This window comes from Meleagris gallopavo, chromosome 20 (genome assembly GCF_905368555.1).
Source record: "Meleagris gallopavo chromosome 20, MGAL_WU_HG_1.1, whole genome shotgun sequence".
Taxonomy (NCBI): Eukaryota; Metazoa; Chordata; class Aves; order Galliformes; family Phasianidae; genus Meleagris; species Meleagris gallopavo.
This window is the reverse complement of record NC_139423.1, coordinates 10,223,149-10,249,844: the sequence shown is the minus strand read 5'-3', so window position 1 is coordinate 10,249,844 and position 26,696 is coordinate 10,223,149. Positions and strand designations below refer to the sequence as shown.

At 56.7% G+C, this 26,696-nt stretch overlaps 4 protein-coding genes across 10 annotated transcripts; 3 read left to right on the top strand and 1 right to left on the bottom strand.

Moving 5' to 3' along the window:
* Window positions 1–200: 200 nt before the first annotated feature.
* On the top strand, window positions 201–14,010 carry XYLT2 (xylosyltransferase 2). The gene is made up of 11 exons (XM_085240055.1): window positions 201–405; window positions 5,471–5,942; window positions 6,697–6,872; window positions 7,773–7,975; window positions 8,431–8,511; window positions 8,736–8,952; window positions 9,434–9,610; window positions 10,482–10,744; window positions 10,846–11,041; window positions 11,482–11,815; window positions 12,114–14,010. Exons 1-11 carry the CDS (start codon window positions 271–273, stop codon window positions 12,434–12,436), a joined length of 2,577 nt encoding a protein of 858 aa, XP_085096181.1. The 5' UTR covers window positions 201–270; the 3' UTR covers window positions 12,437–14,010.
* Window positions 14,011–14,216: 206 nt separating this feature from the next.
* On the top strand, window positions 14,217–18,754 carry LOC146543099 (uncharacterized). 2 transcript variants are annotated; one of them, XM_085240072.1, is made up of 6 exons: window positions 14,217–14,351; window positions 14,762–14,883; window positions 15,581–15,691; window positions 15,803–15,901; window positions 16,302–16,463; window positions 17,698–18,754. In XM_085240072.1, the coding sequence occupies exons 1-6, from the start codon at window positions 14,291–14,293 to the stop codon at window positions 17,842–17,844; spliced, it is 702 nt and encodes a 233-aa protein (XP_085096198.1). In that variant the 5' UTR covers window positions 14,217–14,290; the 3' UTR covers window positions 17,845–18,754. The 2 variants fall into 2 exon arrangements, with proteins under 2 accessions (XP_085096198.1, XP_085096199.1); XM_085240073.1 differs by lacking the exon at window positions 15,581–15,691.
* Window positions 18,755–19,230: 476 nt separating this feature from the next.
* MRPL27 (mitochondrial ribosomal protein L27) lies at window positions 19,231–21,507 on the bottom strand. Of its 2 annotated transcripts, none has more exons than XM_003211591.5 (4): window positions 21,368–21,507; window positions 20,591–20,713; window positions 19,808–19,875; window positions 19,231–19,661 (listed from the first exon to the last, which is right to left on the bottom strand). In XM_003211591.5, exons 1-4 carry the CDS (start codon window positions 21,387–21,389, stop codon window positions 19,455–19,457), a joined length of 420 nt encoding a protein of 139 aa, XP_003211639.1. In that variant the 5' UTR covers window positions 21,390–21,507; the 3' UTR covers window positions 19,231–19,454. The 2 variants fall into 2 exon arrangements, with proteins under 2 accessions (XP_003211639.1, XP_085096202.1); XM_085240076.1 differs by having other exon boundaries at window positions 20,591–20,749; window positions 21,368–21,404.
* On the top strand, window positions 21,487–26,339 carry EME1 (essential meiotic structure-specific endonuclease 1). 5 transcript variants are annotated; one of them, XM_085240065.1, is made up of 9 exons: window positions 21,487–22,258; window positions 22,331–22,458; window positions 22,640–22,732; window positions 23,189–23,307; window positions 23,729–23,864; window positions 24,369–24,484; window positions 25,176–25,365; window positions 25,651–25,720; window positions 25,873–26,009. In XM_085240065.1, exons 1-8 carry the CDS (start codon window positions 21,487–21,489, stop codon window positions 25,684–25,686), a joined length of 1,590 nt encoding a protein of 529 aa, XP_085096191.1. In that variant the 3' UTR covers window positions 25,687–25,720; window positions 25,873–26,009. The 5 variants fall into 5 exon arrangements, with proteins under 5 accessions (XP_085096191.1, XP_085096189.1, XP_019477348.2 ...); XM_085240063.1 differs by lacking the exon at window positions 25,651–25,720 and having other exon boundaries at window positions 22,640–22,714; window positions 25,873–26,339; XM_019621803.3 differs by lacking the exon at window positions 25,651–25,720 and having other exon boundaries at window positions 25,873–26,339.
* The last annotated feature ends 357 nt before the right edge of the window (window positions 26,340–26,696 follow it).

The window sequence follows — 26,696 nt, the reverse complement described above, 5'->3', positions numbered from 1 at the left end:
CCCCCCGCCTCCGGCGGCACCGCGGGGACACGAGGCGCGCCCCCGCACACACGCACGCGCACGGCCTGCCGCACACGTGGACACGCGCAGCGCACGCACGGAAAGGGACCGCTGCGCGCGCCCGCTCCTCAGCAGCGCGCACGCGCTCCGGCACGCGCCCCCCCCCCCGCCCCTCGAGCTCGCGCGCCGTGCCCGCGCCTTTGGCCCCGCCCGCCCCCGGCCGCGCGTGCGCGCCGCAGCCCGCCCCGCGGCGGCGGAGCGGCCGTGACGATGGTGGCGAGCGCCCGGGTGCGGAAGCTGGCCCGGCGGTACCGGCTGGCCGTGGCCACGGCCCTCGCCATCCTCCTGCTGCAGGGGCTCGTGCTCTGGAGCTCCGCCGGCCTCGACGAGGAGGGCCCGGCCGAGGTGCGGAGCGGGGGGCCGGAGAACGGGCCGCGCGGGGCCGGGCCCGGGGCGGGGGGCGGGACGGGGCCGCAGGGCCGGTGGGCTCGGAGGCTCCGCTCGGGGCGCGGCTGGGCGGGGCGCTGCGGGTCGTTTGGGGCCGTGAGGGGTCCGGGCTCCGTGCTGCGGGCCGCGGGTCTGCGCGGGGAGGGCAGGAGAGGGGAGGGGAGGGGAAGGGTGGGCGCTGAGCGGAGCGCGGGGCTGCAGGGCGCGGTGCCCGAGTGACGCTGCCCGCAGCCCCGACCTTCTTGTGCCCCGGTACGGCGCTGGGCCGCGGGTTTTGCCTCCCGTACGCACGGGGAAACTGAGGCGGGGGCTGCGGGCAGGGCCGGCACGTGCGGTCATCGCTTCCACCTCCCGGCGGAGCTCCTCGCCTCCGGGCCGTTCGTTGCGTTGTGTTTATTTGTTGAGAGCCGCTCGCGCTGTGCCCGGGCCTGGGCTGCTGCAGGGGTGAGCGGCGGCGACAGCCCGTAACCCTGAGCGGGAAGGGAAGGGAAGGGAAGGGAAGGGAAGGGAAGGGAAGGGAAGGGAAGAAGCTCCTCGCCTCCGCTCCGTTGCCGCCTCCCTGGCTGCTGGAGCTGCCCCTGCGGCCGCAGGAGTTTTCGTGGATTAGAAACTTCTCCCCCGAGGGCAAAAAGGAATGGAGCAGCCACTGCAAGGAAGCGGGAGGAAGGTGTGTAGGTTGGTCACACGGGCAGCAGGTCGATCGCCAGCCCCAGGGCTGGGTGAATGCGGCAGTGAGTCAGAACCGGGAGCTGCATGTGGTGAGGGGAGCGGACACGGAGCTACCTTTGATTTGAGGATGCTGTGAGTGTGTGAGCTGTGGCAGCCAGGTGTGACTGACAGCCCTGTCCTCTTTCCCTGACCTTGGCTGGAGCACTTCACCTTTCTCTCTCTGCACCGGCCTACGCTGCTCCCCTGTCCGCCGTCACCACTTGGGCAGGCGGTTCCTGGTGCCACCGTCATCAGCTCTGCCTGCCTTCGCTCCTGCCCTGTGCAGCCTCCTTGTTCATCCCGCTTTCCTCGTGCCTCCCCTAGCACCGAGCTGGGCACTGACAGGTTTGGCCATGGGCACCCTCGTCTGTACAGGGGACAGTTCACCACCACCAGTCTCACAGCTCTTAGGACGGGAACGGAGAAGCCTCTCTGGAGAATGCAAGAAGCATCGTGAACTTTACTGACAGCTCAAACCCATCAGCAAGCTGGGAAAAATCCAGTTAACTGTTTTAGAAAGACAACAAAGCTCTTTGCTTCTGAGCTCTCCTGCAGTTTCTGGTTTTGGCCAGACCTGGAGGAGCCACTGTTCCCTGGGGTATTTCTGGTAGAGATGAAGGCAGAACTCTCCCTGGAGTACCTGACCTCGCAGGCTTGGATGGCTCTGGGAAACTCTGGGATCTAATTGCTTGAGTAAATGGCTCCTTCCCACTAATGGACACTGCTCTAGCCTGGCTCATCCCCACCACAAGCCAACTGTGACTTGCAGGAGTGAGCACAAGGGAGCTGCAAGTTTACCATGCAGCATCAGGGGCGAGGCGAGCTCGCCTTCCCTTTCAGAGCAGTGCTGTGCTGATGGTTGCCCTGCATGCCAACGTGGGCACAGGGCAGCTCAGGCATTCCCAAAAAGGGCTGCTCTGGCTGCTGTTGGCTGTACCCTTCCTTTATGGTGTGTCAATCTCCATTCGCCCAGGTCAACGCTGAATTTTGTGTTACTGCAGCAGCAATTGGCGTGTTGGGACTTCTTCATCCAGGAAGCCAGATGACCTTGTTCCACTGGGATCAGCCACCCCCATCCCTGTCCTGGCCGACAGCTTGGAGAGAAAGGTCTGGTCTGTGTTTGGTGCTTTGGGACCTGCCGTGTTTGCTCACAGCCCGCACCGACAGCACGCCCGCTGCAGGCAGCACCAGCATGGTGGGCCCTCAGGTGGGACTCAGGGATGCCCCAACCCGCACGGAGCAGAGCCTCTGACTGTCACAGCAGCACTGCTGGCTCCCGAGCAGCACGCCGGCAGGTCTGTGGTGCCGCTGGCTCATTGCACAGCACTGGTTTGAGCACACGAACCACAAAGTGTCTTTGTGGGTGGAGGTGAGGAGCTGTCACTGGGGAGAAGTGTTGCGGCCCATTCACGTCTTCATGCTCTCGCCTCCCTCCTGTCCTCCGCGCTGCAAGCAGCAGGCCCCTCTCTGGTGCTGGAGTGTTGCTGTCATCCATGTGCTGCAGCCTCCAGAGAAGCTTCCTACAAAACATCTTTTCCTCCAGCTTTGCTGAGATTTCTTGGGTTTTGTTTTTTTTTCTCCCCCAGCCAGCTTGTTTGTAGGAGCTGTGACTGAGTCCATTTGAATCATGAGTTTAAGGACCTGCTGCTGGCTGAACTAACAGCAGCTGAGCCTCACATTTCCCCAGTGACTTTGGAACGTGTTGGCATTGGTTTTTCCTGATGAGAGCTTTGACAGGCACCAGGGTCAATCTAGCCCAGATGGAATGTTGCAGGACGCCAGATGTCATTAACTCTGCTCCTCTCTCTCATCACTGGTTTTTCATGTGTATTTGGACCCTCTGCACCATCCAGGACCTGGAGGCCCAGACGGATGCATCCTCTGTGTCCTGCAAAGAAGAGAGGAGATGCTTGGAGGATTTGGCATCTGTGCTGAGAAGCTCTGGCAATGCAGGGGCTGTGATCTTAAGCTCACCTACTGCTTTCTAAAAGAAGTCCTGGGGCAGCCAGTCCCTGTGCCCTTCCTTTCCCAGCAGTTTGGGCTCTATCTGCAGGAGCAGGGGAAGCAGGAGGGATGGGATGTGGGGATGGGCCATGGGGATACAGCATCCTGGTGCCACTCTGGAGGAAAGGTGCTGTGGGGACAGTGGCCACAGCACCCTGCGTTTGGGACATGGTGCTTTAGTCGCCAGGTGGCAGGCAGTGTGAAGTCAGCCCTGCTCCAGGGTGGTGGGATGAGGTGCCTGGCCACAGCTCCATGGCACCATGCGGACCTCAATGGGGCAGTGGGGATGCAGGATGGAGGAAGTGACTGCTGGCAGGTGGCTGGAGTCGTCCGTGTGTGCTGGGAGGAGGGACGGGCAGCTGCTGGCTCTCCCAGGAGCTCTGCCAGAGTCCTGTGCACGAGCCCTAAATACGGCAGAGCAACGTGGCTGAAGCTGTTCTCTGCCTGGCTGGGTGGAGGGATGGCTCTGCTGTGGTGCAGTAATTAGAGGCCATTCAGTTTGTTAGCTGGCAGCTCCAGAAAGGCTGGTGGTGTTTCTGAGGAATTCCCTGCTGTGAATAGCAGCTGAATTCCTTCCAGGGGACACGTGGGGTTCTGTGCGTGGGTGCTGTGCCGAGGTGTGCTGGCAGGGCCAGAGGGTCTTCCTGCAGGGCTGGGCTGAGTCTGTGGAAGAGACTCTGCTCATCAGACACTTCCTGATTCCCTGCTACTGTGACATGCAGAGAAAACAGGTCCATAACTCTCCAAACAGATGGGCCTGTGCAGTGCTAACGAGCTGCTCACCGCCTGTCTGGGGCTGGCTGTGACACCTGACTGCTGGCAGTGGGCTCACCTGGTCCCTGCTCACAGCAGCCCTGTGGCCCCTTCCTGCATAGCCGAGGATTGCAGGCTGTGGGGAGACCATTCACCCAGCACAGGGAGCTCAGGGACACCGTGCTGGCTCTGCCTGTTGGCTGCTCACACAGGCTGGCTGGAACAGGCAGGTCTTGCCAGATGCTTTCTAGCCTTTGCACAGCGTGATTTCTCCTGGCTGTGACCTTCCTGGCAGCTATGCCCACAGGAGGCTTGTGCAGCAAATTAACTTGGTCTCACCATCTCCGTGAGCATCTGTGCATCCTCAGAAGATGCTGCTCCCCCAGAGAAGCTCCCAGCAGGTCTCGCTGCCTGCGGTGACACCTGGTTGGTGCTGTGCTGGTGGCCGTGCCAGCCAAAGCCCTTCCCCAGCCCTGGGCAGCCCTGGCCAGAATAACTCATGGGGCTCGTGCATCTGATGGCATCTGTCGTGCCAACCCTGCGGGCAGCTCTGCTCCTTGGCCCTGCAGCTGCCTCCCTCATTGCTACCATCCAAACTTCTGTGTGTCCAGGAACAACTCTTAGCTCTTCCCAAGTCTAACTCATTTCTGCTAATCAGCCGGCCTGGCAGAGGTAATGAAGTGCAATTAACTGTTCCCTCTGCACACACTTGGCTCCGTGGGAAGGTTTGTTAAAGGGATTTCTAGAGAAGCTGGCGGTCGCTGCATCTGTTCCAGGCGAGTACTGGAAGCCAGGGGAAGGGAGCACAACAGGTTCTTCCCTTACACTTTCAGTCCCAGTAAGTGCAGCTGCCTCTTGTCTGGGACTCCATCCCTTGGATAAGCTGGGCTTCAGAGCCGGCTTGGGCTCACAGAATGATTGTGACAGTGAGGAGCTGGTCTGTTTGCTAGCTGGCAAAGTCACAGCCACAGGCTAGGGGAGCCCTGTGCCTGTCCTCGCTGCTCTCTGCCCACGAAGGATCCTGCAGTGTGGCAGGAAGGCAGAGGAGACCTTGGAGCAATGTCCTGGTTGTGTGTCTTGTGTGCTGCAGCCACAGGGGCTGCAGACCAGTGTCACTTGCTGGGACATAGAAGCTTGGGGGCTGTCCCTGTGAGGGGGCAAAGCACCGTGCAGGGAGGTGATGTGGGGCCGGAGTTGGGGGTTTTGGGTGGGGGAGTGGAGTGAAGGCCTCATTTGCTGCTGGAGCACCTGGCATGCTGCTGTACACAAAGCTAGTTATTCTGCTGGGGGCAGGAGAGTCAGATCGCTGCTCTGGGCTTCCTCTGCTCAGCCCTGAGGAGACACTGCAGTGAGGGGTACCCGTGCCTCCCTTGCTTGCAGTGACGCCAGCAGCCAGCGCTGCTGTGCCTCAGCGTGTCCTGAGGATGGCAGAGAAGGATGTTGGTTGTTGGGCTCCAGTGGGACACAGACGTTGAGCACTGGGAACGAGGATGCTGTGAGCACATCGACAGCAGGGCTAAGTTAATGCTGTGTCCTCTTCTGCATCCACCTGAAACAGGAGCGGCAGAAGAAAGCCAGGCTGCCCGAAAACGGCGATGGCTCCAAGGACTCAGACAGCTCTGCCGGGCGCCGGGGCAGCGCAGGACGGAAGCACGGGCGGTGGCGGGGACGGCTGGACAGCCCTGGGGCTCTGGTGTCAAAGGTGGTGAGAGCTGTGACAGCAAGACACAAAGTGGGACGGCGGCTGCCGGCCGCACCGGACTCCTCCAGCCAGAGGAACCTGACGGAGCCGCGCGGGGACGCCCAGCTGGCCGTCTTCCAGCAGGGTGACACGGGCAGCGTGGAGGGGGCTCCGCAGCCCACCGAGAACAGCTTCACGCCCAAGTGTGAGATCACGGGCAAAGATGCCCTCTCGGCGCTGGCCAGAGCCAGCAGCAAGCAGTGCCAACAGGAAATTGCCAACGTGGTGTGTCTGCACCGGGCCGGCAGCCTCATGCCCCAGTCTGTGCCTCGCCACTGCCCGCTCTCCGGTAAGTCCTGCTCACGTGCCCAGGCTGCCTGTGGGCATCTGGAGTGTCCTGGTGAGATGGGAGGGCCACCTCCTTCGTGCAGCCAGACTGTCCCACCGGCCCCAAAGCTGCCTCCACCTGTTGCTGATTCCCAGATTTCCGCTGCCTCTGTAATCCGATCAAAGCTCTGCCAGCCTCCTTAAACTGGGCTGTTCATCCCAAGCAGCAGCAATTTTAGAGATTGAAGCCAGGTGCAGCTGCGTCTTCTGTTTTGAAGAGCCAGAGGAGGTGTAGTGGAAATGCTAAGTCAGGGCTTGAGCCAGTGGTGGAGCACCTGGTGGGGAAGCAGGGCCAACCCAGGGGAGCTCACATGCACGCAGTGTACCTGACTGGCCAGCAGGGATGGAGCCAGGATCCACCCCTTCCCAGCCCTCATTCAAGGGTTGGCACTGGGTGTGAGGGGATCTCTAGAGATCCCTGCCTACCTGAGGCCTTCCCAAGATAAGCAGCTTCTTTCTCTTAATTCTGTGCCTGCTGCTGTTGTGTTTGAGTAAATTCTCACTTGCTGTGACCTGAGATCTTCTGTTCTGCTGTCATTGCTGCACTTTCCATCGCATTACAGGAGGGCACCCCTCCTTTCCCAGCACGTCCCTGTCAGTGTTACACAAGGGACTGCTCTGCAAGGTGCCTTGCTGCGTGTGGTGGGGCAGCGGCATGCCTGCGCTGTCTGGAGCCAAAGCCAGCAGTGGCTGACAGCCCTCGCTTCCTCGTGCAGGGAAGGTCAGCCCTGTGATCCAGTGGGATGAGAGCCGGCTGCAGCAGGCGCCTCCCAGCAATCCTGTGCGCATCGCCTACATGCTGGTGGTGCACGGCAGGGCCATTCGCCAGCTGAAGCGGCTCATCAAGGCTGTGTACCACCAGCAGCACTTCTTCTACATCCACGTCGATAAGGTATGTGAAGGGGGGAGGGAAGAAGGGAGAGGATGTGCTAGTGGTGTCTGGATCCATCGCCCAAGCAGTCCGTAGAGGTGAGGGTGCAGACAGGTACTAAATGAAGATGAGCTTCTCCTGTACTGGAGGAAGTGACCGGGTGGGGTTTGTCATCACTGTGACTCTCCCACTGTCTCTGCCTCCCCAGAAATAGTAGAATCTGTCACCCTTCCCCGGAGCGGGTTGGTCTCAGGCCTTGGGGCCACAAGCAGCAAACAGTCTGTGCTCTCCTTCCCCCCATTGCCACTTGCTTTCATGTGGGCAGGGCAGAGATTGTAGTCCAGCCCAGAAGATGCAGTGCTCGCACCCTGCTCCTCTGCTCTGTTATTTCTGTGCGCTGGCAACAGCCAAGAAACAGCCCAAAGGCATGGCTAGTGCCAAAACACTCTCTGTTCCATAGATCACAAGATCCCAGGGAGACGTCAGTTTGCCTGGTGGAAGGAAAAGGTCAGCTGGATCAGGCAGGCAACTCCATTCTGGCTCCCCACTTATTGTTTCAGCAGTATAAATGAAAGGGGCTGCTGTGCCCTAGGCAGGCAGCAGATCATGGCTGCTGCTGTTCAGAGAGCCCTTCAGAGGTGGGCTGCCCAGCCTGCCAGCAGGGTTGGGGTCTGGGGGCATGGGTGGGGTCTGGCTGCCTTTTCCAAAGTTTCCAGACCAACCCCTGAGAGCAGCAGCACAAAGTTTAGCTGTGGTGTGGGCTGGGGCACCACAGAGCTGCAGGGTCTGACTCTTGGTACTGCTCAGGAAGGCAGATAGGGGAGTGGGGAGGGCAGAAGGACGTAGAGCAGGGCTGGTGATGAGGAGGACAGGGCCCTGGGAAGAGCAGTGCTCGCTGACCGTGAGCTTCGTCCCCTGCAGCGCTCCAACTACCTCCATCGAGAGGCAGTGGAGCTGGCCCAGCACTACCCCAACATCCGTGTGACCCCCTGGCGCATGGTGACCATCTGGGGAGGTGCCAGCCTGCTGAAGATGTACCTGCGTAGCATGAAGGACCTGCTGGAGCTGACCGAGTGGCCCTGGGACTTCTTCATCAACTTGAGTGCCACTGATTACCCCACGAGGTGGGGACCTTGTTGGATCAGGGAGGATGATGGAGGGGTTCAGGCTGCGTGGTTCCCCAGCAGCCTTGGGAGTAACATTGCTGGGAGGAGCAGGGAGCTCAAGGAAGAGGAGGGTAGAGATTGCACCCACGTGCTGGTGATGATACTTCAGGGCAAGGCTGGTCCCATCTCTGTAGAGGAGCCCAGCCAGTACCTCAGAGGCTGTGCTTTCCCATTGCCTGGGTGTTGCAGGAGAACGTGCACGTGAAGGCATGTGAAGACATGGATGTGCACCATCCCTGCACACCTCAACAGGTGCCAGACAGCAGAGGGGCTGTCTGCCCAGCAATGGAATAAGGGACTGAGTCAGCACCTACCAGGCAGCTTGAAGCTCCTTGTGTCTGATAGCTGCTGCAGCCTGAGTGTTTACTGGGCTGTTTTATCCCTAAACTAACACTTTCTAATTTATCTGTCAGGACCAACGAGGAGCTAGTGATGTTCCTGTCCAAATACCGAGATAAGAACTTCTTGAAGTCTCACGGCCGAGACAATGCCAGGTAATCCCAGTTAAAGACCAAGGGGAGGAACAGGAAAGTGGGGAGACGCGAGAGGAAAAAAACAGAACGGTTGTGCAGGGAGTTATTTTAGCTGTAGCTGCCGGAGCTGAGCAGCCAGCCCTATCACTGGAGTTAATCCACTGGTTTTACACTGCAAGAGATCCGTCCGTGTCGTGGCAAAGTGGGTGACGTCCCTAACGCCTCGTGTTTGTCCCTCTGCCCAGGTTCATCAAGAAGCAGGGTCTGGACCGCCTGTTCCACGAGTGTGACTCCCACATGTGGAGGCTGGGTGAGCGGCACATCCCTGAGGGCATCGTGGTGGACGGTGGCTCCGACTGGTTCTCACTGACACGCAGCTTCGTGCAGTACGTGGTGTATGCAGACGACCAGCTGGTGTCCCAGCTGCGGCAGTTCTACACCTACACGCTGCTGCCAGCCGAGGTGGGTGCTGCTGGGCTGCGGGCAGGGGAGCTCAGAGCTGCCATCGCTGCGAGAGCCGCGTTCTTCTCTCAGCCTTATTCCTTCTCCCCAAGAAACGAACAAAAGCATGGTGCTGGCTTTGGTGGGACTTTCTTCCCATTGTTCTGAACAATGCCCCACTCCATCCTTGCCTCAGGTAGCTGGGAGGGGCATTGCAGGTTCTGCTCTTGCAGCTTTTGTGACTGCCTGTAGGAAGGATGGGGCAAAGGAGCAGACTTGCCAAGGGTTGTGTTTGTATCCAGCCCTGTGCTTTGGGTCCAGACACTTCTGGGCTGGATAAGGAGTGATGTGCATGAATGAGCCAATCTGTTACGGGTTGCCCCGTCCTGGGAACTGGGAGCTATCCGGGCCTCCCTGTTCTTCTGTGAGTGAAGGGTAGGGGGCTCCGTTAAGCACCCATCCTCCATCCCCACTGTGTCTCTGTCCCTTCTCTGCCATACAGTCCTTCTTCCACACGGTCCTGGAGAACAGCCATGCCTGCGAGACGCTGGTTGATAACAACCTCCGAGTGACCAACTGGAACCGCAAGCTGGGCTGTAAGTGCCAATATAAACACATAGTCGACTGGTGCGGGTGCTCCCCAAATGACTTCAAACCCCAGGACTTCCTCCGGCTACAGGTGAAAAAGATCCTCCTTTCTCCTGCTCTTTCCCCTCCTCCCTGTCTCCGTGCCCGGCTCTCCTCTGAGCTCCCCTGCAGATGCAGTGCCAGCTGCTCTACATGAGCCTCACCCCGGCCCAGGAGGAACAGGAGCAGGATTGGCTCTCCAGCCCCCGTGGGGCTCAGCACAGATGTGTCTAAGCGCTCCGCTGGCGGGGTTATGCTGACTGCCATGCCTAGCAGCCGGGCTTCTGCTTGCAATGCTGCTCCTTTTCCCAGACTCTTTCCCATTTCCCTGCTCTTTCTTTGCAGACCTATTACTTGGGGCAAATATCTGTTCTTTAAAACCTGTGAAAAAAGTGCTGTCATCTTTGGCAGGACAAAATACTTTGACATCCTCCTGTGCTCTCAGGAAGCGGAGATGTAAACTGAACAGTGGAGGTTTGGGAGATCTCTGTCCCTCAGCAGGATTTTCTAGCAAGGGGCTGCAGTACTACATGGTGCACAGCGCTGATCCTACAAGCTGTGCCACATGGCCAGAACTCTGCAGGGTCTTTGGAGGGTGGGAGCCCTTCTGAGCATTGCCAGATATAACAGATAAGAGGTGAATGACAAATGGATGCTTCTGAGCACGCAGAGGGGAAGGCAGTGGGAGAGATTGGAACCCATCTGCATTACCAGTAACCGTACTTTTTTGCTACTGCTGATCCTGCCACAGAGGATCCCACACACAGTCTGTGCTTTGCTGCTCCTTAGCCTGTACCATCAGACGGGGCAGAATGGATCCTAGCATGCTTCTTCCCACTGTGCCTCACACCCGGCCGCCCTGCTGAGGTGGGAGGGCGGAGGGGAAGCCACCATTGCTGTTAGAAATGACTGTGTTGTTCCAGCAACTCTCCAGACCCACCTTCTTTGCCCGCAAGTTTGAGTCGACAGTGAATCAGGAGGTGCTGGAGATCCTGGACACCCACCTGTATGGCAGCTACCCGCCCAACACGCCCGCCCTAAAGGCCTATTGGGAGAACGTCTACGACCGCGTCGATGGGCTCAGCGGCCTCAGCGATGTCACCCTCACCTTCTACACGGGCTTCTCCAGGCTGGGGCTCCGCAAAGCAGCATCTGTGGTGGCACCAAAGGAGGAGAAGCTCTGCAGGTGGGGCATTGACCACGGCTTGGCCCGGGCTCTGAGGGGCGGCTGCACGTCGTGCTGGGAGGATGCTGACGCTCAGTTGTGCAACCTCTGTCTTTCTCCAGATTTGAGCCCCGAGGTTTCCCATCCAGTGTTCACTTGTATTTCTATGACGACCGTTTCCAGGGCTACCTGGTGATGCAGGAAGTGCAGAACTCAGCAACTGGCCAGGCAGAGTCCCTGGAGGTGTGGATGATGCCCCAAGGAGCTCTGAAGCTGGCAGGTCATGGAGGACAGGCAAACCGGTTACAGAACCTTGAGGTATAGGAAAAGTTTCCCTCAAAACTGCTTTCCTCTTGAGCTTTTCTACATCATGCTGCCCTTCTTTCTCTCCAAGCCTGCACGCTGAGTGAGGCAGAGGGACGCCATGCCATTGTCATGGCTGAGAATGAGCTTTGTCCAGGAATTTGGCTTCAGTTTGGAGCTGAACAGCGGAGAAAAGGCTTTGAAGGGATCTTTTGGGGGAGGGGAGGGAGTTGAGGCAGCTGGTGCCAACACCTCTGGCTGCGGAGGGCATTACATGCAGCTGGATTGGCACCGACGTGGTGCAGGCGGACAGGAAAGCAGTGCAGGGTGGGTGTGCGTTGCTTTGGGCTCCAAAGCTCGTTCCCTCTCTGGTTTGGGATGGTGAAGCATAAATCCCGAGCTGGTAGCATCTGTTTGCCCAGTGTCCCGCTGCCTCATGCCTCTTGTCCCTGCAGGTGGGCACAGAGTGGGATCCCAAGGAAAGGCTCTTCCGCAATTTTGGAGGCTTGATGGGGCCTTTTGACGAGCCAATGGCCATGCAGAAGTGGTCGCGAGGCCCCAACCTGACAGCCACAGTGGTGTGGATTGACCCCACGTATGTTATTGCTGCCTCCTATGACATCACGGTGGATGCTGAGACAGAATTCACCCAGTACAAGCCGCCCCTGAACCGGCCTCTGCGCCCCGGCGTCTGGACCATCCGCCTGCTCCAGTTCTGGGAACCCTTGGGGGAGAACCAGTTCTTGGTGGTGCCACAGACCTTCAACCGCAGGCAGCCTCTCAGGAAAGGTGAGGATGCTGAGGGATCGGGGCTGAGGCCTTTCTGTGGGCAGTCCGATGTGCTTCCCCTGGTGTTGGCCTCCAGCCTTGGCTCCAGCAGGAGCCATCCTCCTCTGTGTATCCGCGTGTGTCAGACGAGGCCAGCAGGCCGATACGGGTCTGCCACATCCATCCTCCAGTTGCCTCCCTGTCCCTTGGGCTGGACTACAGGGGCTGCGAGGGGCCGGGATGCTGAGGGTGCTGGGAGGAGGAGCGGAGTGCTGGGGTCAGCAGTGCTAACAGCTCTCCTTGTCCCCGTCCTGCACAGACGATAGCAGCTGGCTGCACGGCGGGCCCCCCCGCAACGAGTACATGGAGCAGAGCTTCCAGGGCCTGGGGGGGATCCTGAACCTGCCGCACCCCGAGGAGGCAGAGGTGGCGGCGGCACGGAAAGCACAGCTGACGGGGCGGGCGCTGGACGAGTGGGCAGACAGTGCCATCAGCACCTTCTGGGCCGTGGCGGACGTCTGTGTCGGCAGCGAATCCTCCTGCTCCTCCCTGGAGATCTGCAGCAAAACCTCCTGGAGCTCGCTATCCCCGGACCCCAAATCAGAACTGGGGCCCATCAAACCCGATGGGCGGCTGAGGTAGCAGGAGCAGCCGGGGGGCGGCGTTGGGAGCGGGGGGCATCCTGCATCACTGCCCTACGAGGGGCTCCAGACTGCATCACCCCGCGCAATTCACACCGCGGTTACTTGAGGAAGAGAGTAGGGGAAGTGCCGGGCTGAGCGGATCCTCCTGGGGGTTTGGTTTGGAGGAGGGGGGAGGTGGTCTTGGCCATCTCCCCCAGGAGTGGGCGCTTGCTGGCCATGGGGAGCGACCCATCGCCGTGGGGCGCTGACAGGAGCTGCGTGGCTCTCAATCCAGGCCTTGGTGTCCTGGGAAGGGCCGATGGAGGAGGGACGGAAGGCTGACGGGGGTGGGCTCTGCACCAACTCAGCACCCTGCCCTCTCTGCCCTGCCCAGGCTGGATCTCTGCAGGATCAGGCCCTGTGCTGCGGGTTGCTCCCCTGGAAGGCTGGCAGGGGACTCCAGGGCAGGGCACACAGGGACGTGCAGGAGCAGGATAGGTCAGAGCCTGCCACGTGCGTGGAGCTGCTGCTGTCCCAGGGCTTGCATCTCACCCCCTCGACCCCAGCCCTTTAGTTTGTATTTTTATAAATATATATAGAAATATATATGATGCAAAGTGCAATAGAGACGAGACCCCGCGTTGGCCGGGATGTCCTCGTGTCTCCACGTCCCCTGAGACTGTAACATACCTTGTTCTCTTGGCTGTCCTGGTGCTGCAGGACAGGGTGCTGGGTTGTTTACATTTTTTTTATTATTGTTTTGCTGTTTACCATTTCCTGCTGGGGGCTGAGGAGGGACCGCATCGTGCTGCCCTCAGAGCAGCTGCCGGACTGTGCCAAACGTTTGGAGCTGTCGATGTTTGCTGTGCGTTGGCTCAGAGGGCGGTTTGAGCCCGAGAAGCCGCTGTGGGACGTCGTGGCCTCTGTCTCTGCTCCACCCACGGCTCCGGGGCGGGCGGGATGCGTCTCCTGCCAAAATGTAACGCGACGGCAGCTGCCCCGGGCCACAGTCCGTCGGCCCCGCCTGCTCTGCTCCCGGGTCAGCAGAAGCTTTCGGGATCTGCTTTGCTTCCCTGGCCACGAAGCAAAGAAAGGAGATCCGGCCGGCTCCATGCGCTCTGTGCTGCTTCTGCTTCCCCCGTCCAAGGGAGCGGCGGCGCCCCGTTCCCAGCCACCCGCCGGCCCGGGCCCTGCCTGCGCCGTTCCTCCGAGACCAGCGCTGCGTGGGACGGCTGGGTTCGGTTTCCCACCCTGAGGAGCTGCTCCACGTGTGGAACTGCGCCTGGAGTTCGTGAGCAGCCCGAGGACGGACGTTGCCTGTGCGAGGACGGGCGAAGGGTGCCGCTGGGGCGAGGGCCGCCCGCTCAGCACCTCCTGAGCCCCTCGCCGCCTTTCTCCCGCACCCCCCCAAGTTCCCCGGGCTGTGCGAGCTGCTCGCTGCTCATCGCTCGCCCTCTTTGCCCGCTCCGCAGCTGCCGGAGCTGTGGGTACGCGCCGGGCCGGCACCGTGCGGAGCGCCAAAATCTGTGTCGGGAGCGTTATGTAAAGTTACCTTGAATATGCAACATCTCCACAAATATATCTATATCTGTACGGTGCGGTCTGTCGGCTCCGTGCGGGCTGCGGGTGCCCCCGGGCTCCGTTCTGCGGTACCGCTTCGTCGCACGGGGCGCTGGGCGATGCTTCCCCCGTGCGTTAATTAACGGCTCTCCTTCCCGGTGTCCGCACGCGGCCCCGCCGCCCCCTCCCCTCCCGGGGCTCCGCCCGCGCGTCGCGTCGCCACGGCGACCTCCGGTCCCGCCGCCAATGGGGCCGGGGGGCGGTGCCGGCGCTGTGCTGTGCTGGGCCGGGCGGGTTGCGGAACGGTCGGGGTATGGCGCGGCCCGGCGAGGAGGACATGGACAGCAACGTCCTGGCCATCGTCATCGCTGCCAGTGAGTGCGCGGCCGGGACTCCGCGCCGGGGACGTTCTCCGGGGTTCCCCGCGGCGCCGGGACGGAGCCGGCAGCGTTCGGTCCGCTCCCCGCAGCCGGAACGGCTTCCGCTCCCCGCACGCGGTCCGTCGGGAACCGCAGACGCGGAGGCTCCGCGGGGCCGTGGCCGCGTCCCGAGATACGCTCGGGGCAGCGCGGGGGTACGGGGCGGTGCTGAGCTGAGCTGAGCTGAGCTGAGCTGGTCGTGGGACGCGCTCTGGGAACAGAGCCGACGTCTCTTGTTACGGCGAGAGAAGCGCTGGGGACGCGCGGTGCTCTCGGTGTCTCTGGGTCGGGCAGCGGGCGAGTCCGGCTTCCCCGCGCCGCTTTATTCCTACCCGCCGCTCACTGCGTCTCCTCTCCTCTGGCAGCGGTGTCCACGTCCGTGTTCATCGTGGCGGTGCTCGTCCTGCTGCTGCTCCTGTACCGCCGGGACCCCACGTGCTGCCAGTTCCTCTGCTCGTGCCGCTTCTTCCAGAGCCCCGGGCAGTGCGTGAGTGCCCCGTGCCCTCGCGCCGGGCTCTGCCGGGGGAGAAACGCCGCGCTTTCCTCCTTCCTTCCCTTCCTCAGTTCGGCACGCTGGCGAGCGCGGCTCCGCGCTGCTCCGCTTTATGGGGAAGGGGCCTCGCGAGGAATGGGGCCGGGAAGCGGCGTTCGGCCGGCGCGGCCTTTGTGCTGTGCCCGGGGAAGGCGCCGCTCCCAGCGATGCGGGGACGGCGCTTCGGGCGGGGGGTGCGGAAAGGCGGCTTCCCCGCTGCCCGGGCCGGGGCGGCTCCCGCGGACGGCGGGGCGGTGGGTGCCGCGCTGACCCGGAACGGGACGGCACCGCGCAGCGATCCGGCGCAGTCACACGCGCTGCCCCTCCGCCTCGCGGTCCGCCCGAAGGCTCCGCGCCGCTTTGTGAGAGCGGGGTGCTTTCCTCTCCGCGGGAGGAACCTTTGTCGGCTGTTGCTCAGCGCCTTTGAAGGGAATCGCGTTTAAGTGGAGCAAGGCTGCTCAGGAACAGAAGTGTAATTGCTCCTCAGAGCTGCTTGAAGCATTGCTTTGAAACGAATCCCTGAATAGATAAGCATTTACAAATTCTGTGACCTTGAACGCATGCCAGAGCTCTTATCTACACCAGTGGAATAGCCGAGTGCCCGCTTTTCTGTTTTTTCCTTTCTTTATGTCATGCTGTCCCCCCGTGAAAGCTAATTCTGCTGAACCTGCGTGAAGCCTCTGGTGCCCGGCAGCGCGGCCAGCCGACATGGGTGCCCGGAGCGGACCTGCTGCTGCCCGGCCAGACCGTGCGGGAGCTCTGGGTGCGGGAAGGGTTCAGGCACGGCGCACGGCACAGCCGGCGGCTCTTCCTCCGGAGCTGCAGCTACGGGAGGGATTTCAGCTCACTCCTCCTCTCTGACCCCTCGTTCCAGGACTGCCAACCCCCGTACTTCAGCAGCAACCAGCGGCTGGTGGGACCCCAGTGCAGAGCATCACGGCTGGAGAGCGCTGCTGACAATCCTGGCGTGCAGGTGATGCTGCTTTCCTTAAGGGGAGCTGGGGGGAAGGGTAGCGAAGGTCCCGATGACCCTGGAAGGAGACTTGGGAAGGTTGTGGTGTCCCGGGAAGGTCTTGGGGGTTATGAGAGAGGTGTTGGGCTCTGGGAAAAGCTGTCTGTGCACAAGAACTGGTGGAGAAGGCCCAGGGATGCTACGGAGGGCACCACCTTGTCTTTATATGTCTTGCTTTGATTGGGCAGATCCCCTGGACTTTGGGATCTCGTAGAGCACGTCTGCATCGTGCACCTGTGGTGTAGTTATTTCCAGGGAGGGTGTGCGGATCTCCTCTTTAAAGGGTTCAAGGAGCGGCGCTGGGCCACCGGCTCCCAGCAGAGCCCCACTGTGCTGACATTTCTGGCTTTGGTGTTTCCAGGCAGAGGAGCTGTTCTGTGTCGCGCCGCCCAGCAGCTACCAGCTGCCCTCCTGGGAGCCCCGTCTGCCCAGCTATGAGAGCGTGCGGAAGAAGGACCGGCAGCGGGAGATCCATCAGATGATCGCAGAGAGGTTTGGGCTGTGGGCAGAGCCTTCCCAGGAGGTGAGCCCAGGGCTGCTCTCTGTCGGTGAGGGCCCAGGGGCAGCGCTGCTCCCATCCGTATCTGGCTTTGGCCCCAGTGATTTGCAGTGGTTGTGGACTCTGTTCCCCACGCTTGCCGTTCTCCGATAGCCATTATCTCTGGGAAGGGCACACGGTGTACTCAGAGGCTCCTTTTGTGTACATCTGTGCAGTTAATGATTCATCTCTCCCGGTGCGTTGCAGAAATGCCTGTGCTGGGAGTAAGGAGAGAAGTGCTGATGGCAGAGCGAGCCCTTATGATCAATGCTCTGTGCCAGGCCGAGCATGGAATGCTATTTTTGGATCTGTAAGGCTTCCATGGTTCCTCGCTCCCTTCTCCCAGCAGGACACTTCTGAGAGCCCCATGCTGTTACCTCGAAGCGCTCATGGCTCGTTGTGAGCCAGAGGCTTTGCCTGCTATGGTATTTAAGATCTGCACTGCAACAGAGGGCATCTGACATGTAGGTCTGGTGGCAGCATCCTGAGAGACTCCTGTTGAAAAAGTCCTCATTGACTAAAGCAGAAGAGAAATATTTGAAACCCTTAGCAGAGCACAAAGCACCCCCTGGTTTTCCTGGATTTTCAGCTTGTAGTGCTGCAATGCAATATTTGGAATAGTCAGCACTTGGCACTCAGCATTTGGGTTTGTAACTAATGATTACTTGCTCTGCTGTGAGGGCACTGAGGGCAGAGGAAAGCAAGGCCCAGCTGCAGGACAAGTAATTGAACTCTTAACATTTCTTGGCCTGTGCCTGAGTGACTCGCTCAGAATTGTGCGTGCTAAAGCCCCAGGGCTTAAATTCGGCAGTACCGAGCCTTGAAAACTCTATGAAGTTACAAACTATAGCCTGCTTTTATAGACCCCATACAGCCCACACGTAGCTAAAGGGAAGTGAACAGCAGTCCTGTTTCAGCAGAAGCCAATTCTTTCCTGGCTTTGCAACAAGCAGTGCCCGGTCCCTGGCGCAGGGCAGAGCAGGAACCTCACGTGGCGTCCTGGAGGGAGCGGGTGGGATATGCTGTAACATCTCTGCTGGGTTTCTGCCCCACTGCCAGGCAAACAAGTGCCAAGCTCACCTCTTACCTTCCAGCTTGCAGCCAGCCAGCAGCCTGCTGCTCTGAGACCTGGAATTTGATTTCGGGGTGTTTTTGTGCCTTGTGTGTGCCGGGTAAGAAGAGGTGGGTGATCCGCTCGTTTCTGATTCTCTCTCAATAGCTGCCCCCTCCCTACGAGCACGCTCTGCGGCACCCTCCAGCTTTCTCAGGCATGGAAATCACCTCAGAGGCCACGGACAGACGTGGTGTGCCAGACCCTCCCCAGGCCCCGGTCAGCTACCAAAGTCAGCGGAACACAGCTGTGTAAGAGCTCAGCCTGCCTGTGCTGCTACTTCCTCGTGTCAGTGACAGAAGTGCCTGGGACATCGTTCCCATCTGCAGGGAACAGCCGAACCTCAGACCTTCACTCCTATTTCCAGTCAGCTGATTGGAGATGGGCAAGTCGGACCCAACTGTCCTGGCCGTCCGTCCTGCAGCATGGAAATAACCACGGAGCTCCCCTGAGCATCGTGCTCTGACCGGAGTGACCAGGGATGCCTGCTTGCTCTTCCCTTTGCCAAACGCAAGGCAGTGCATCAGCAGCAGACCGGCTGCTTTGCTCCGCATGAGGGGCAAAGCAAAGGTGAAGGTCTGCTCAGTTCCTGGAGGCAGCTGGTGGATCATTACCTCTGTGAGGGTGTGGCAGGTACTGCCAAGCACGCCAGGTATTTGACCTCTGATGGTCGTGTTAATCTATTTCTAAGGATATAAAACTGTTTATCAGTGTATCAGATACCAAATGGGAATCCTGACCTGTTAGTGATAGAATGAATCTGCATCGGAGCATTGCTGTGTGCTCTCATGCCAACGTTCCTCCGTGGTCTGCAGCAGCTTTATATGAACTTCAGATAGAGATGTGCAGAAACTTGAGGTAGAAGGGATTGTGTCACTGGCAGTGCCGTGTGCAAATACAGACTGCTGAGATAAACTGCACACCTGGGTGTGCAGCCCGGAAAGGACAGCAGTGTGGCAAAATGGCCGGCAGTGTCCATGGGGAACGTAAAGCAAAGGTGGAAATACATTTCTGATGCATTTTACCTTGTCTTCTTTCGCGGAGAAGACAATCTATTAATGTCACTACACTACCAATTTTGATAATGTGTTTTCTACTGTAAAGCCTAAGCTTCAAATTGTTTACAGACCTATAGATAAAATGAGACCAGTTTGGCTATAAGGCATCCAGGCTTCTTTCTTTCAAGTAACATAAGCAATCATGGAATGAGTCAGGAAAGACAAAAAGAAAAGTCTTCTGGATTACAGCTTTATGAGACACCTCCAGTTGCTGAGTTTCAAATACCATCCCAGACTTGTGCCTCCTAACAGACACTCTAAAATCAGTCATAAGTTAGCTTTAAGAGCACAGAATTGCCTCACGTGGTTATAAACGGAATGCTTCCAGGCATGTGAGTTAATCAGTGAGGTGAGTTAGATACTAGCAAAAATCTGGCTTTCTGGGATGCAGTTAGATACAGCTGGAAAGGAATCTCTTGGAGCTAAGAAACAAATATAGCAGCAGTGACTAAAAATGAATATAAATAGATGGAATTATTAGTAGGACAAGTATTGTCATGAAGGCGATTCTAGAACTAATTCAGCGGAACAACGGAACAGGTTCTCCAAGGGAAGGAGAGCTGCTGAAGGAACACAGGTAACATTCTATGAACAGTCAAGAACTCCAGTGCATTTATTGAACACTCTTACAGTGGCCAGCAGATGATTCCAATGCCTAAACACCTACTGCATGTGCTTTGGGAGCAAGAGAACAAAACACGGTTAATTTCTTATCAGAAATTTTCTTGTCCTCCTCAGACGGCAGTCCAGCAATCGCGGTCTGTCCCAGCTGCTTCCTCTCATCCATTCCTGTGTCACACGGGAGACTCAGAGCATGGTGACCAACTTAAAGCTTCCTACTTCTGTGGTAGGGATAACACTGATGAAGGTTTTATAAAGAATTGCGCCTTTGGGCAGAGAGCAGATCACCTCCCTGCTCTCGCTGCTGCGGGGTGGGGGTACGTAAACCTCTTTAGTGTATCTCACAATCCCATCCTCCAGGGCGTAGAGTGTCTTGTTCCGGCCCATCCCCACCTGGAAAAGAGCCAGGATGGTGTTAGAAAGTAAAGGCTGAGGGTCTTTCACTACAGCAGGCCAGGTCATCTGTCTGTGTTGTTTGATATCCCGGCTTCAATAGCATCTGCTGCTTCACATTTTAAAATACGATGTGTGTGACTTACGTGAGCCCCTGGATGCCAGCGGATCAATCGCTGAGTAGCCAGAATGTTGCCTGCATGCACAAACGTACCTGCAACAGAATGGCAGAGTCAGACTACAGAGAAATGGAGCTCCTTGGAGCCCTGAGGCCGGCAGAAGAACAAACGGTTCCAGGACTTAAAGAGCTTTCTGTGGGAATTCTCTATGGAAAAACTGAAACGCAAGAAGCATCGAAATGAAAATGCTGTTAGGAAATAGAGAGCAATTGATAAATAGTGGGGAAAAAGCAATTTTGGTCTTTGAGGAGATTGCTTGTAGAGTATAAGACATTTTCTATTTGCTGAAGGCATTTGTTACATTACCTTTAACACTGGTATGTTTTCATGAACAAACTCTCTAATTATTAAGCACTGAGCTGCAAGAATCTGTACTTTGGCTTCCTCTGCACATCATAATTCTCCCCTTTGTAAACATCTACAATACCTAACTTCTTAACGCAGCACGGAGGGAAAGAGCACTTAAGTTATTGGCTGTCCCACCCTCCTCCTAGACTCCGCAGGGCGGCAAAGTACCAGAGCAGATTTTCCATTTTGTCTGGCTGCTCGCAGTCCTGCTGGCAGGGAGGGCTGACTCACCGTGCCCTCCTGCTGCCACCCCTGCCCATGGGGACGGCCAGTTTCTGCTTTCTCTTGGAAGAATGCCCCAGCCACCTCCTACCGAGACGCTCCACAATTAGCCCAGCTAACAGGAGATAACTGTGGAAAACCCCGTGGGTGCCAATAGGGCTCAGCAGACATCTGACCTACCTTCTACCTTTTTCGCTCCGTAGCGCTTCCCGGGGCTGCGGCCACCCAAATTTTTTGAGCTGCCCCCGGATTTCTTAGAAGCACATCTGACAGCAGCCAGGCTCGTTTGTGGAACAGACAGAACTGCATTTGGAACAAGGACAACAGCAACAAAACCAGCTGAAAAAATGTACAAGTTAAGGTGCTTATTTTGTTTTTTTTTCTTTCCCGACTTAGAGGGTATCAGTTAAAGGCTTTGTAGCTAAAAGTAAACAAAAGCCCTGAGGAAAAGAAATCCCAGGGCAAATTGTTGTTCAACCAGCCCGGACTAAATCCTCTGCAAATAGGCTGCGTCTCAAGAAGAACAAAGCAAGAAGAAAGCAACCAGTGCTGATAAAGCAAAATGTGGAGACTCCAATTCAGGACGATACACACAGAATTACTCCCTGAGCACAAACCCTGAGGCTACAACCAGCACAAATCCAGGGACAAGGAATCCTTTGTTACGGCCCCGATGGTCTCTGCCACCATCACGACATCACCGCCCTGCAAACTCCTCCCAGCGACAAACGGCGCCGTCTGACCGCAGCGCCCCGCGCCGTTCGGCCCAACGCAGCCCAGCGTTTTTTCCCAGCGATGCCCTTTAACCACAGAGCGGCCTCAGAGAGCGCGAACCGGGAACCGTCCGGCACGGCTTCCCACAGGACGTCCTGTGCTTCAGAGCGAGCCGGGCCTCAAACCCGCTCCACCTCAGCGCACCCGCAGACCCTCACCGCCCCCGCCCCGCCGCTCACTCACACAGCCGTCCCCAGGCCGCCATCTTCCGGCGCCGCCTCACTTCCCCTTCCGGAGCAGTGGGAGGCGATTGGCCCTAACGCACACGCGCTCACGAGCGCGGACCAATCGCTTCCCACAGCATGCGCCCGGGATCCGGCCAATCATGGCCCAGCGCGCCAAACGCCCGCCCGCCGTTTTCCCCTCAACAGCCACCTCTGGAGGCGCAGGAAATGGCGGGAGCTGAGGGCGGCGATGAGGAGCTGCCAGCCCTCGCTGATCTGCTGCAGCCGCTGCCGGCGGCCGGCGGGAGGGGCCCTCTGAGGGTGTCGTCTCAGAGGCGAGGGAGCGGTGTTGTGCTGCTGAGCAGCGACAGCGAGGATGAGGTGGAGATCGTTCCCCTGTCTGAGAGGGTCAGCAGGAGGCTGCTGCCCGGCGGCCCGACGCAGAGCGCTGCGGGTCCGGGGCTTCTGCCGGCGGGTGGCGGCGCTGCGGCTGGGCGGGACGGCCGTCGTCACGGCGGTGAGCGGCTGGCGGCTGGCCGCGGGGAACGGGCTGTTCCGAAAGCCGCGCTGTTACCCGAGGGAGGACCTTCCGTCAGCCCGGGTATCGCCTTCGGCTCTGGGGGGCCCGCGATCCTGCCGGCTGCCCCTGTGAGTGAGCGTACGGCCCGGCCCGGGGGGCCTCTGGAAAGCGGAGAAAACGCAGAAGCTTCTCCTCCTCCGAAGAAGCCAAAGTACAGCCAGGAGGAAAGGGAGGCGATTTGCCAGGCGGCCTGGCAGAGGAGAAAGGACCGGGAAGCGAGGAAAAGGCGGCAGGAGGAGGAAAAAGAAAGAAAGAAGAACCTCGCCAAAGTGCTGAGAGCTCAGCGGCCGGGGGAGTGCCAGAAATACATCGCTGTGGTGCTGGATCCAGGTACTGCTTGCAGCCTGTGCTGGCCTTACAGCAGTTCTTGCCGTGGGATCCTGACCCGTGTGCCGATCTCAGTTCTCTTACAGGTCGAAGGTGGGGCTCAGATCCGTGCTGCTTTGCAGTCTGCAAATTATTCCTGCGTGGTTGAGAGCCAGGCTGTTCCCTGCAGCATTACCTGGAGGAGGAAGTCAGTGTTATCTCAGGTGTGGGGACAATGTCTTGCCCTCTTCTTCCCCTGTTTTTTTGCACTTGATAGTAATTGTTTTTAGCATCCCAAGCAAACATCCCTCTAACCTTCTCTCTACTTCAGATTGAGAGCACTGGTTTGATTTTTGAGTCGTAAACAAGCTGTTGGTCTAGCTGTTTGTTTTTGTATCTGGGCAGGCTGAGGACAGTAATGAATGGACAGAAGAACCGAATCTCCTGGTTCTGCTTGGCTTGGAAGAGTTCTTGTCCATGGTCCGTAACTACAAGCAAGTAAGACTGCTTATAACTTCTGTGCTCTCTGAATGTGCCTTTCTAGAGAGGGTGGTATTTGCCATCCCTTTTCATTTGGAAGCTATCTATGGTTTTATTAAATCATAAATCTGATCTATACATCTATACATCATTAAAAACACTGAGATTGTCTAATGCAGAGTTCTGGTAAGCTTTCTTTCCTAGCTGTTTGTTAGAGGTTTTTGAGAGGTAACATTGTCTTAGTAGATGCTGTCAGGTCAAGTATGTTGTGGGGTTTTTTTTGTGTGTGTTTTGTTATTTTTGTTTTCTTTACTGTAACTTCTTACTAGATCAAGTGTTCTGTTTGCACCTGAGAGCTACAGGAGCAGAACTTCACCTATGCAAAGACGTAGCTGTAACATCGGGCCATAGGTTGCTGGTCTCACCTGTGCTGTTCAGGATGGTTCCATTCTTTTTTTTGTATTTTGTTTGCAGGAGGCCCAAGGCTGCACAGAACAGAAGGAGACCTTACAGAGCTTTGTAGCTCGTGTGATGGAAAAAATGCCTGGGAAAATCCTGGCTCTAACAGTTGTTGAAGTAGAAAAATATTTCAGGTTAGAATTCTTTTCCTCCAATGTGTCAGTGTTGTCCCACTGAACGAGGCAGTAAGTGTTTACATTCATTCCTTCTAGCAATGACTGGCGCATATAAAGAATTCCCGTGTAGTAGAACTGCTCCACATCTGTTACATAGGAGCAGAAACAAAGGTCTATCTAGCTCATCACCACAGTGACCAGTGACAGATACCTGGGGAAGAGTATGAGGGTGGCAAAAATGTTCACAGATACTTTCTTGAAAGGCTTTTGTTGCTCTAAAAACAAATAAATAAATGCCGCAGAGGAATTTTCTTAGTCCGATGTAATGCTTTTGTATTTAATGGGCCTGTTCTACAGATTCGCTGTTGGTACTGAGTTGTTTTGCACTCCAGAGCAGCCTAGCCCTTCAGAATTCCCAATTTGAGCTTCCTCTTCTTAGATGTCTCAGAGCTCGGTCAAAAAAGAAACAGCAACAGGCAACAGCGAACAGGAGCCAGGCAGAAGACAGGGGAGGCCAGAGGAAGAAACAAGTTAAGGATCCTGGCTTGGAGATAACCAGACTGGATGTGGAAGATGTGAGTAGAACAGGCATGCGGTTGTTGTCTGCCTCTGCTTGGCCACTTGACCCCATCACAGGCTTTCCAGGACTGGCATCTTCAGCTTTTGTTGATTTATGCACAATGAGTAGAGCTCCTTTAGCTCCCCTGTTCAGTTACAAACCAACTCTCTCATGGGCTAACGTGTCTTGTTCACCTTGATTCTGGAAGTGAAAAATGAATCTGTCAGCATTTCCCATACTTCATGGCCTGCTGATAAAGCCAGTTGCTGCTGCCCGGGGTGAGTTGCCTGCATGTTACAAGAACCTTCCAGCTGATATGGCACTAAACTGCTATTAAACAGCAGGAAACAGTGTCCCCGAATGCTTTGCATTAAGCTGTTTCCAAAATGGGGAGGGAATGGGTGTTTGTGACTTACACCAAGATGTTAGGGCTGGTTTCTTTCGTTTGTTTGTTTCAGTCATGAATGGAGTTTGATGTAAGAACGAGTTGTTCCATTTGCTGTTTCAATGATGTTTACAGGCCTTGGTGGACTTGCAACTCTGCACACGTGTCCAAGTCACTTTTTTTGAGAGCTGGGAGGAACTTGGAGAGTTTGCCACTATGTTTACAAAAGCTGTAGCTGAAGCACCGTTCAAGTGAGTAAGCAGATGTTTGGTTATGTTTTCTTTGGAGAGGCTTTGCTTTCAGGCTTGCTAGGAGGGAATAGCAGGGGTGAAGGCAGACTTTGATTTCAAGTTGTAGTCTCACTTGACATTAAGTCAAGGTCTTGTTCTCAGGGCTGATTTTAAGAGTGGGAAGGAAATGCAAGTAGGGTTAGACTCTACAGTACTAGCTCTTGTTCCACAGAGACTGAGACATTACTGATGATGAACTATTCAGCCGTTTGCACTGATGAAAAGGACAGCAACATGGTAGGTGGTGAGAGCTAAGAAAGCAAACTTGGGTAGTCTCACACAGTCCTAGCATTCTTATCACAGCAGCTGCAGTATTTCACGTCTCAGCCATGAGGAGGTGTGAACTGAAAAATGACATGTAGAAGTGTTTGATTGTCCTCGGCAGTCAGAAAGTCAATTCCTACTTACTGTTCTTTGTGTTGTCTTCTGCCAGGACTGCTCCCAGCTACAGGATGGTTCCTTTTTCAATAGGAAATGTTGGCCTGCGTGTAGGAAATTGGTGTAGAGAAAGCAGGGTCACCTTTTTAGCATGTTGATGCCCCTGGTGTCTTTAGCAGCACAGTATGAGAGGTGGTTCTGTGGCTGTGTGGTAACAGGTACAGGAATTTGAATTTTTGGGGGAGTCACTTGTTTTTCCATCCTTCATCCACAGACGAGAGCAGCAGAATACAGGATTCTCTTTCTACTTAGAGAACAAGTGGTGCAGAGGTGTGAAAGTGGATCATTCTGGAAAGGGTCTCTTTGAAGTTTGGAAGAGGCAGATACAACAATTTAACCGGGTCAGCGGGGAGATGGCTGAGGCTGTTGTGTCTGCATACCCTTCTCCTCAGCTGCTAGTCCAGGTAAGGCTGCCTCCTGCGTGCTGAGGGCTGTGTGCAAACAGCCAGCTGCTGTGGGGATGGTAGAAATAATCTACCTTTGTATTAGCTTTGACACAAGGATTCTGTATGAAGTGTTTAGGAAGGTGGTGAACAAACTCAATTCTTGGCACACATTGCTTTAGCTTTACAGAGCAGACTGCTGACGTGCCTGTGTGAGAGTTTCCCTTCAGAGAGAAAAGCCAGAGAAATTACCAGTGACACCACAGTAACAGCCCTGCTTTACTTGTCCGGCTTTACCCGTTGCAGTGTCACACCTCGCAGTGTTCCGTTCACCTGTTCTGACTGAGCAGTTTGGGGTCTGTCTGCCTCCAAACCCGTAAGTGAGATCAGGAGTGAGACCAGGGGAAAAGTGTTTTCATTGTGAGAGCGTGGAGCTGTCACAGGCATGTAGGGTTTGTTTATCGATTGATTTTCTTTGAGCAATGGACGCAAAGAGGTGATGCCATCGTTCCTTTGTGCTGCCTGTAGGCCTACAGTAGATGCTCCTCAGAGCAGGAGCGGGAGAACATGCTGGCTGCCATCCCTGTGCGCCGCGGTACCGGGGTGACAGCAACCTGCCGCCGGGTCGGGCCTGAGCTTTCCAGGCGAATCTATCTGCAGATGACTTCCCACGATCCTGACCTCTATTTGGATGTCAGTGGATAGCCCAAATGAACGAAGATCTTATGGGTTCTCTGGTTCTATTCATCTTCCTTCTGGGAAAAAGTGCTTGGATGACAAGCGGGCTCCGCAATCGCAGCTTAAAGGCATGAAGCACTTCCGGCCTTTATCACGTAGAAGGAAGTTGGATCACGTTGCTGGATGGCTGGCGTTTCAACAGAAAGATGTTGAAAGTCTTCCGTGACAGCATGAGTTGGACATGCCTTACAGCACTGGTGGTGCTTTTCTTATTTGTCAAGAGTTCTTCCAAGGGAATAAATCATTTTCTATAATAACATTAATTATTTCTTAATGCGCTTCCTGGACTTGGGACAGGTATGGCCTCCAGAGGTCCCTTCCAACCTCGAGCTGTTCTGTAATCCTGGCATGTCTTCATTGAATGTTTTCCACTGGTATCCAAACTACAAGTAGATACCTTCTCTTTCTTCAGTGTGACAAATGGCACTGCTCAGTGTGGTGCTGCCCCAGCACCTGCTCTGGTGAGGGGGAAGAACTTTACCTCACAAAGTAGACTTTTTTTATTGTTTTCTGCTGTGCCAGATGGGAACGAGTAAGACTAATTTTCGGATTTAAATTTCGACTGCCCTGATTCAGTCTGCAGACAGATTAATCTATAGAGGGTCTCGAAATCT

Coding starts and splice junctions, on each gene's coding strand:
- XYLT2 (XM_085240055.1), top strand. CDS start 271: ATGGTGGCGAGCGCCCGGGTGCGGAAGCTGGCCCGGCGGTACCGGCTG. Junction 5,943..6,696: donor TCGCCACTGCCCGCTCTCCG/GTAAGTCCTGCT, acceptor TTCCTCGTGCAG/GGAAGGTCAGCCCTGTGATC. Junction 6,873..7,772: donor TCTACATCCACGTCGATAAG/GTATGTGAAGGG, acceptor CGTCCCCTGCAG/CGCTCCAACTACCTCCATCG.
- LOC146543099 (XM_085240072.1), top strand. CDS start 14,291: ATGGCGCGGCCCGGCGAGGAGGACATGGACAGCAACGTCCTGGCCATC. Junction 15,692..15,802: donor AGACCGTGCGGGAGCTCTGG/GTGCGGGAAGGG, acceptor CCCTCGTTCCAG/GACTGCCAACCCCCGTACTT. Junction 16,464..17,697: donor GGGCAGAGCCTTCCCAGGAG/GTGAGCCCAGGG, acceptor CTCTCTCAATAG/CTGCCCCCTCCCTACGAGCA.
- MRPL27 (XM_085240076.1), bottom strand. CDS start 21,389: ATGGCGGCCTGGGGACGGCTGT. Junction 20,750..21,367: donor GGCGGCCTGGGGACGGCTGT/GTGAGTGAGCGG, acceptor ACATTTTTTCAG/CTGGTTTTGTTGCTGTTGTC. Junction 19,876..20,590: donor CGGAGCGAAAAAGGTAGAAG/GTAGGTCAGATG, acceptor ATTCTGTTGCAG/GTACGTTTGTGCATGCAGGC.
- EME1 (XM_019621803.3), top strand. CDS start 21,487: ATGCGCCCGGGATCCGGCCAATCATGGCCCAGCGCGCCAAACGCCCGC. Junction 24,485..25,175: donor GTAGCTGAAGCACCGTTCAA/GTGAGTAAGCAG, acceptor CTTCATCCACAG/ACGAGAGCAGCAGAATACAG. Junction 25,366..25,872: donor CTCCTCAGCTGCTAGTCCAG/GTAAGGCTGCCT, acceptor TGCTGCCTGTAG/GCCTACAGTAGATGCTCCTC.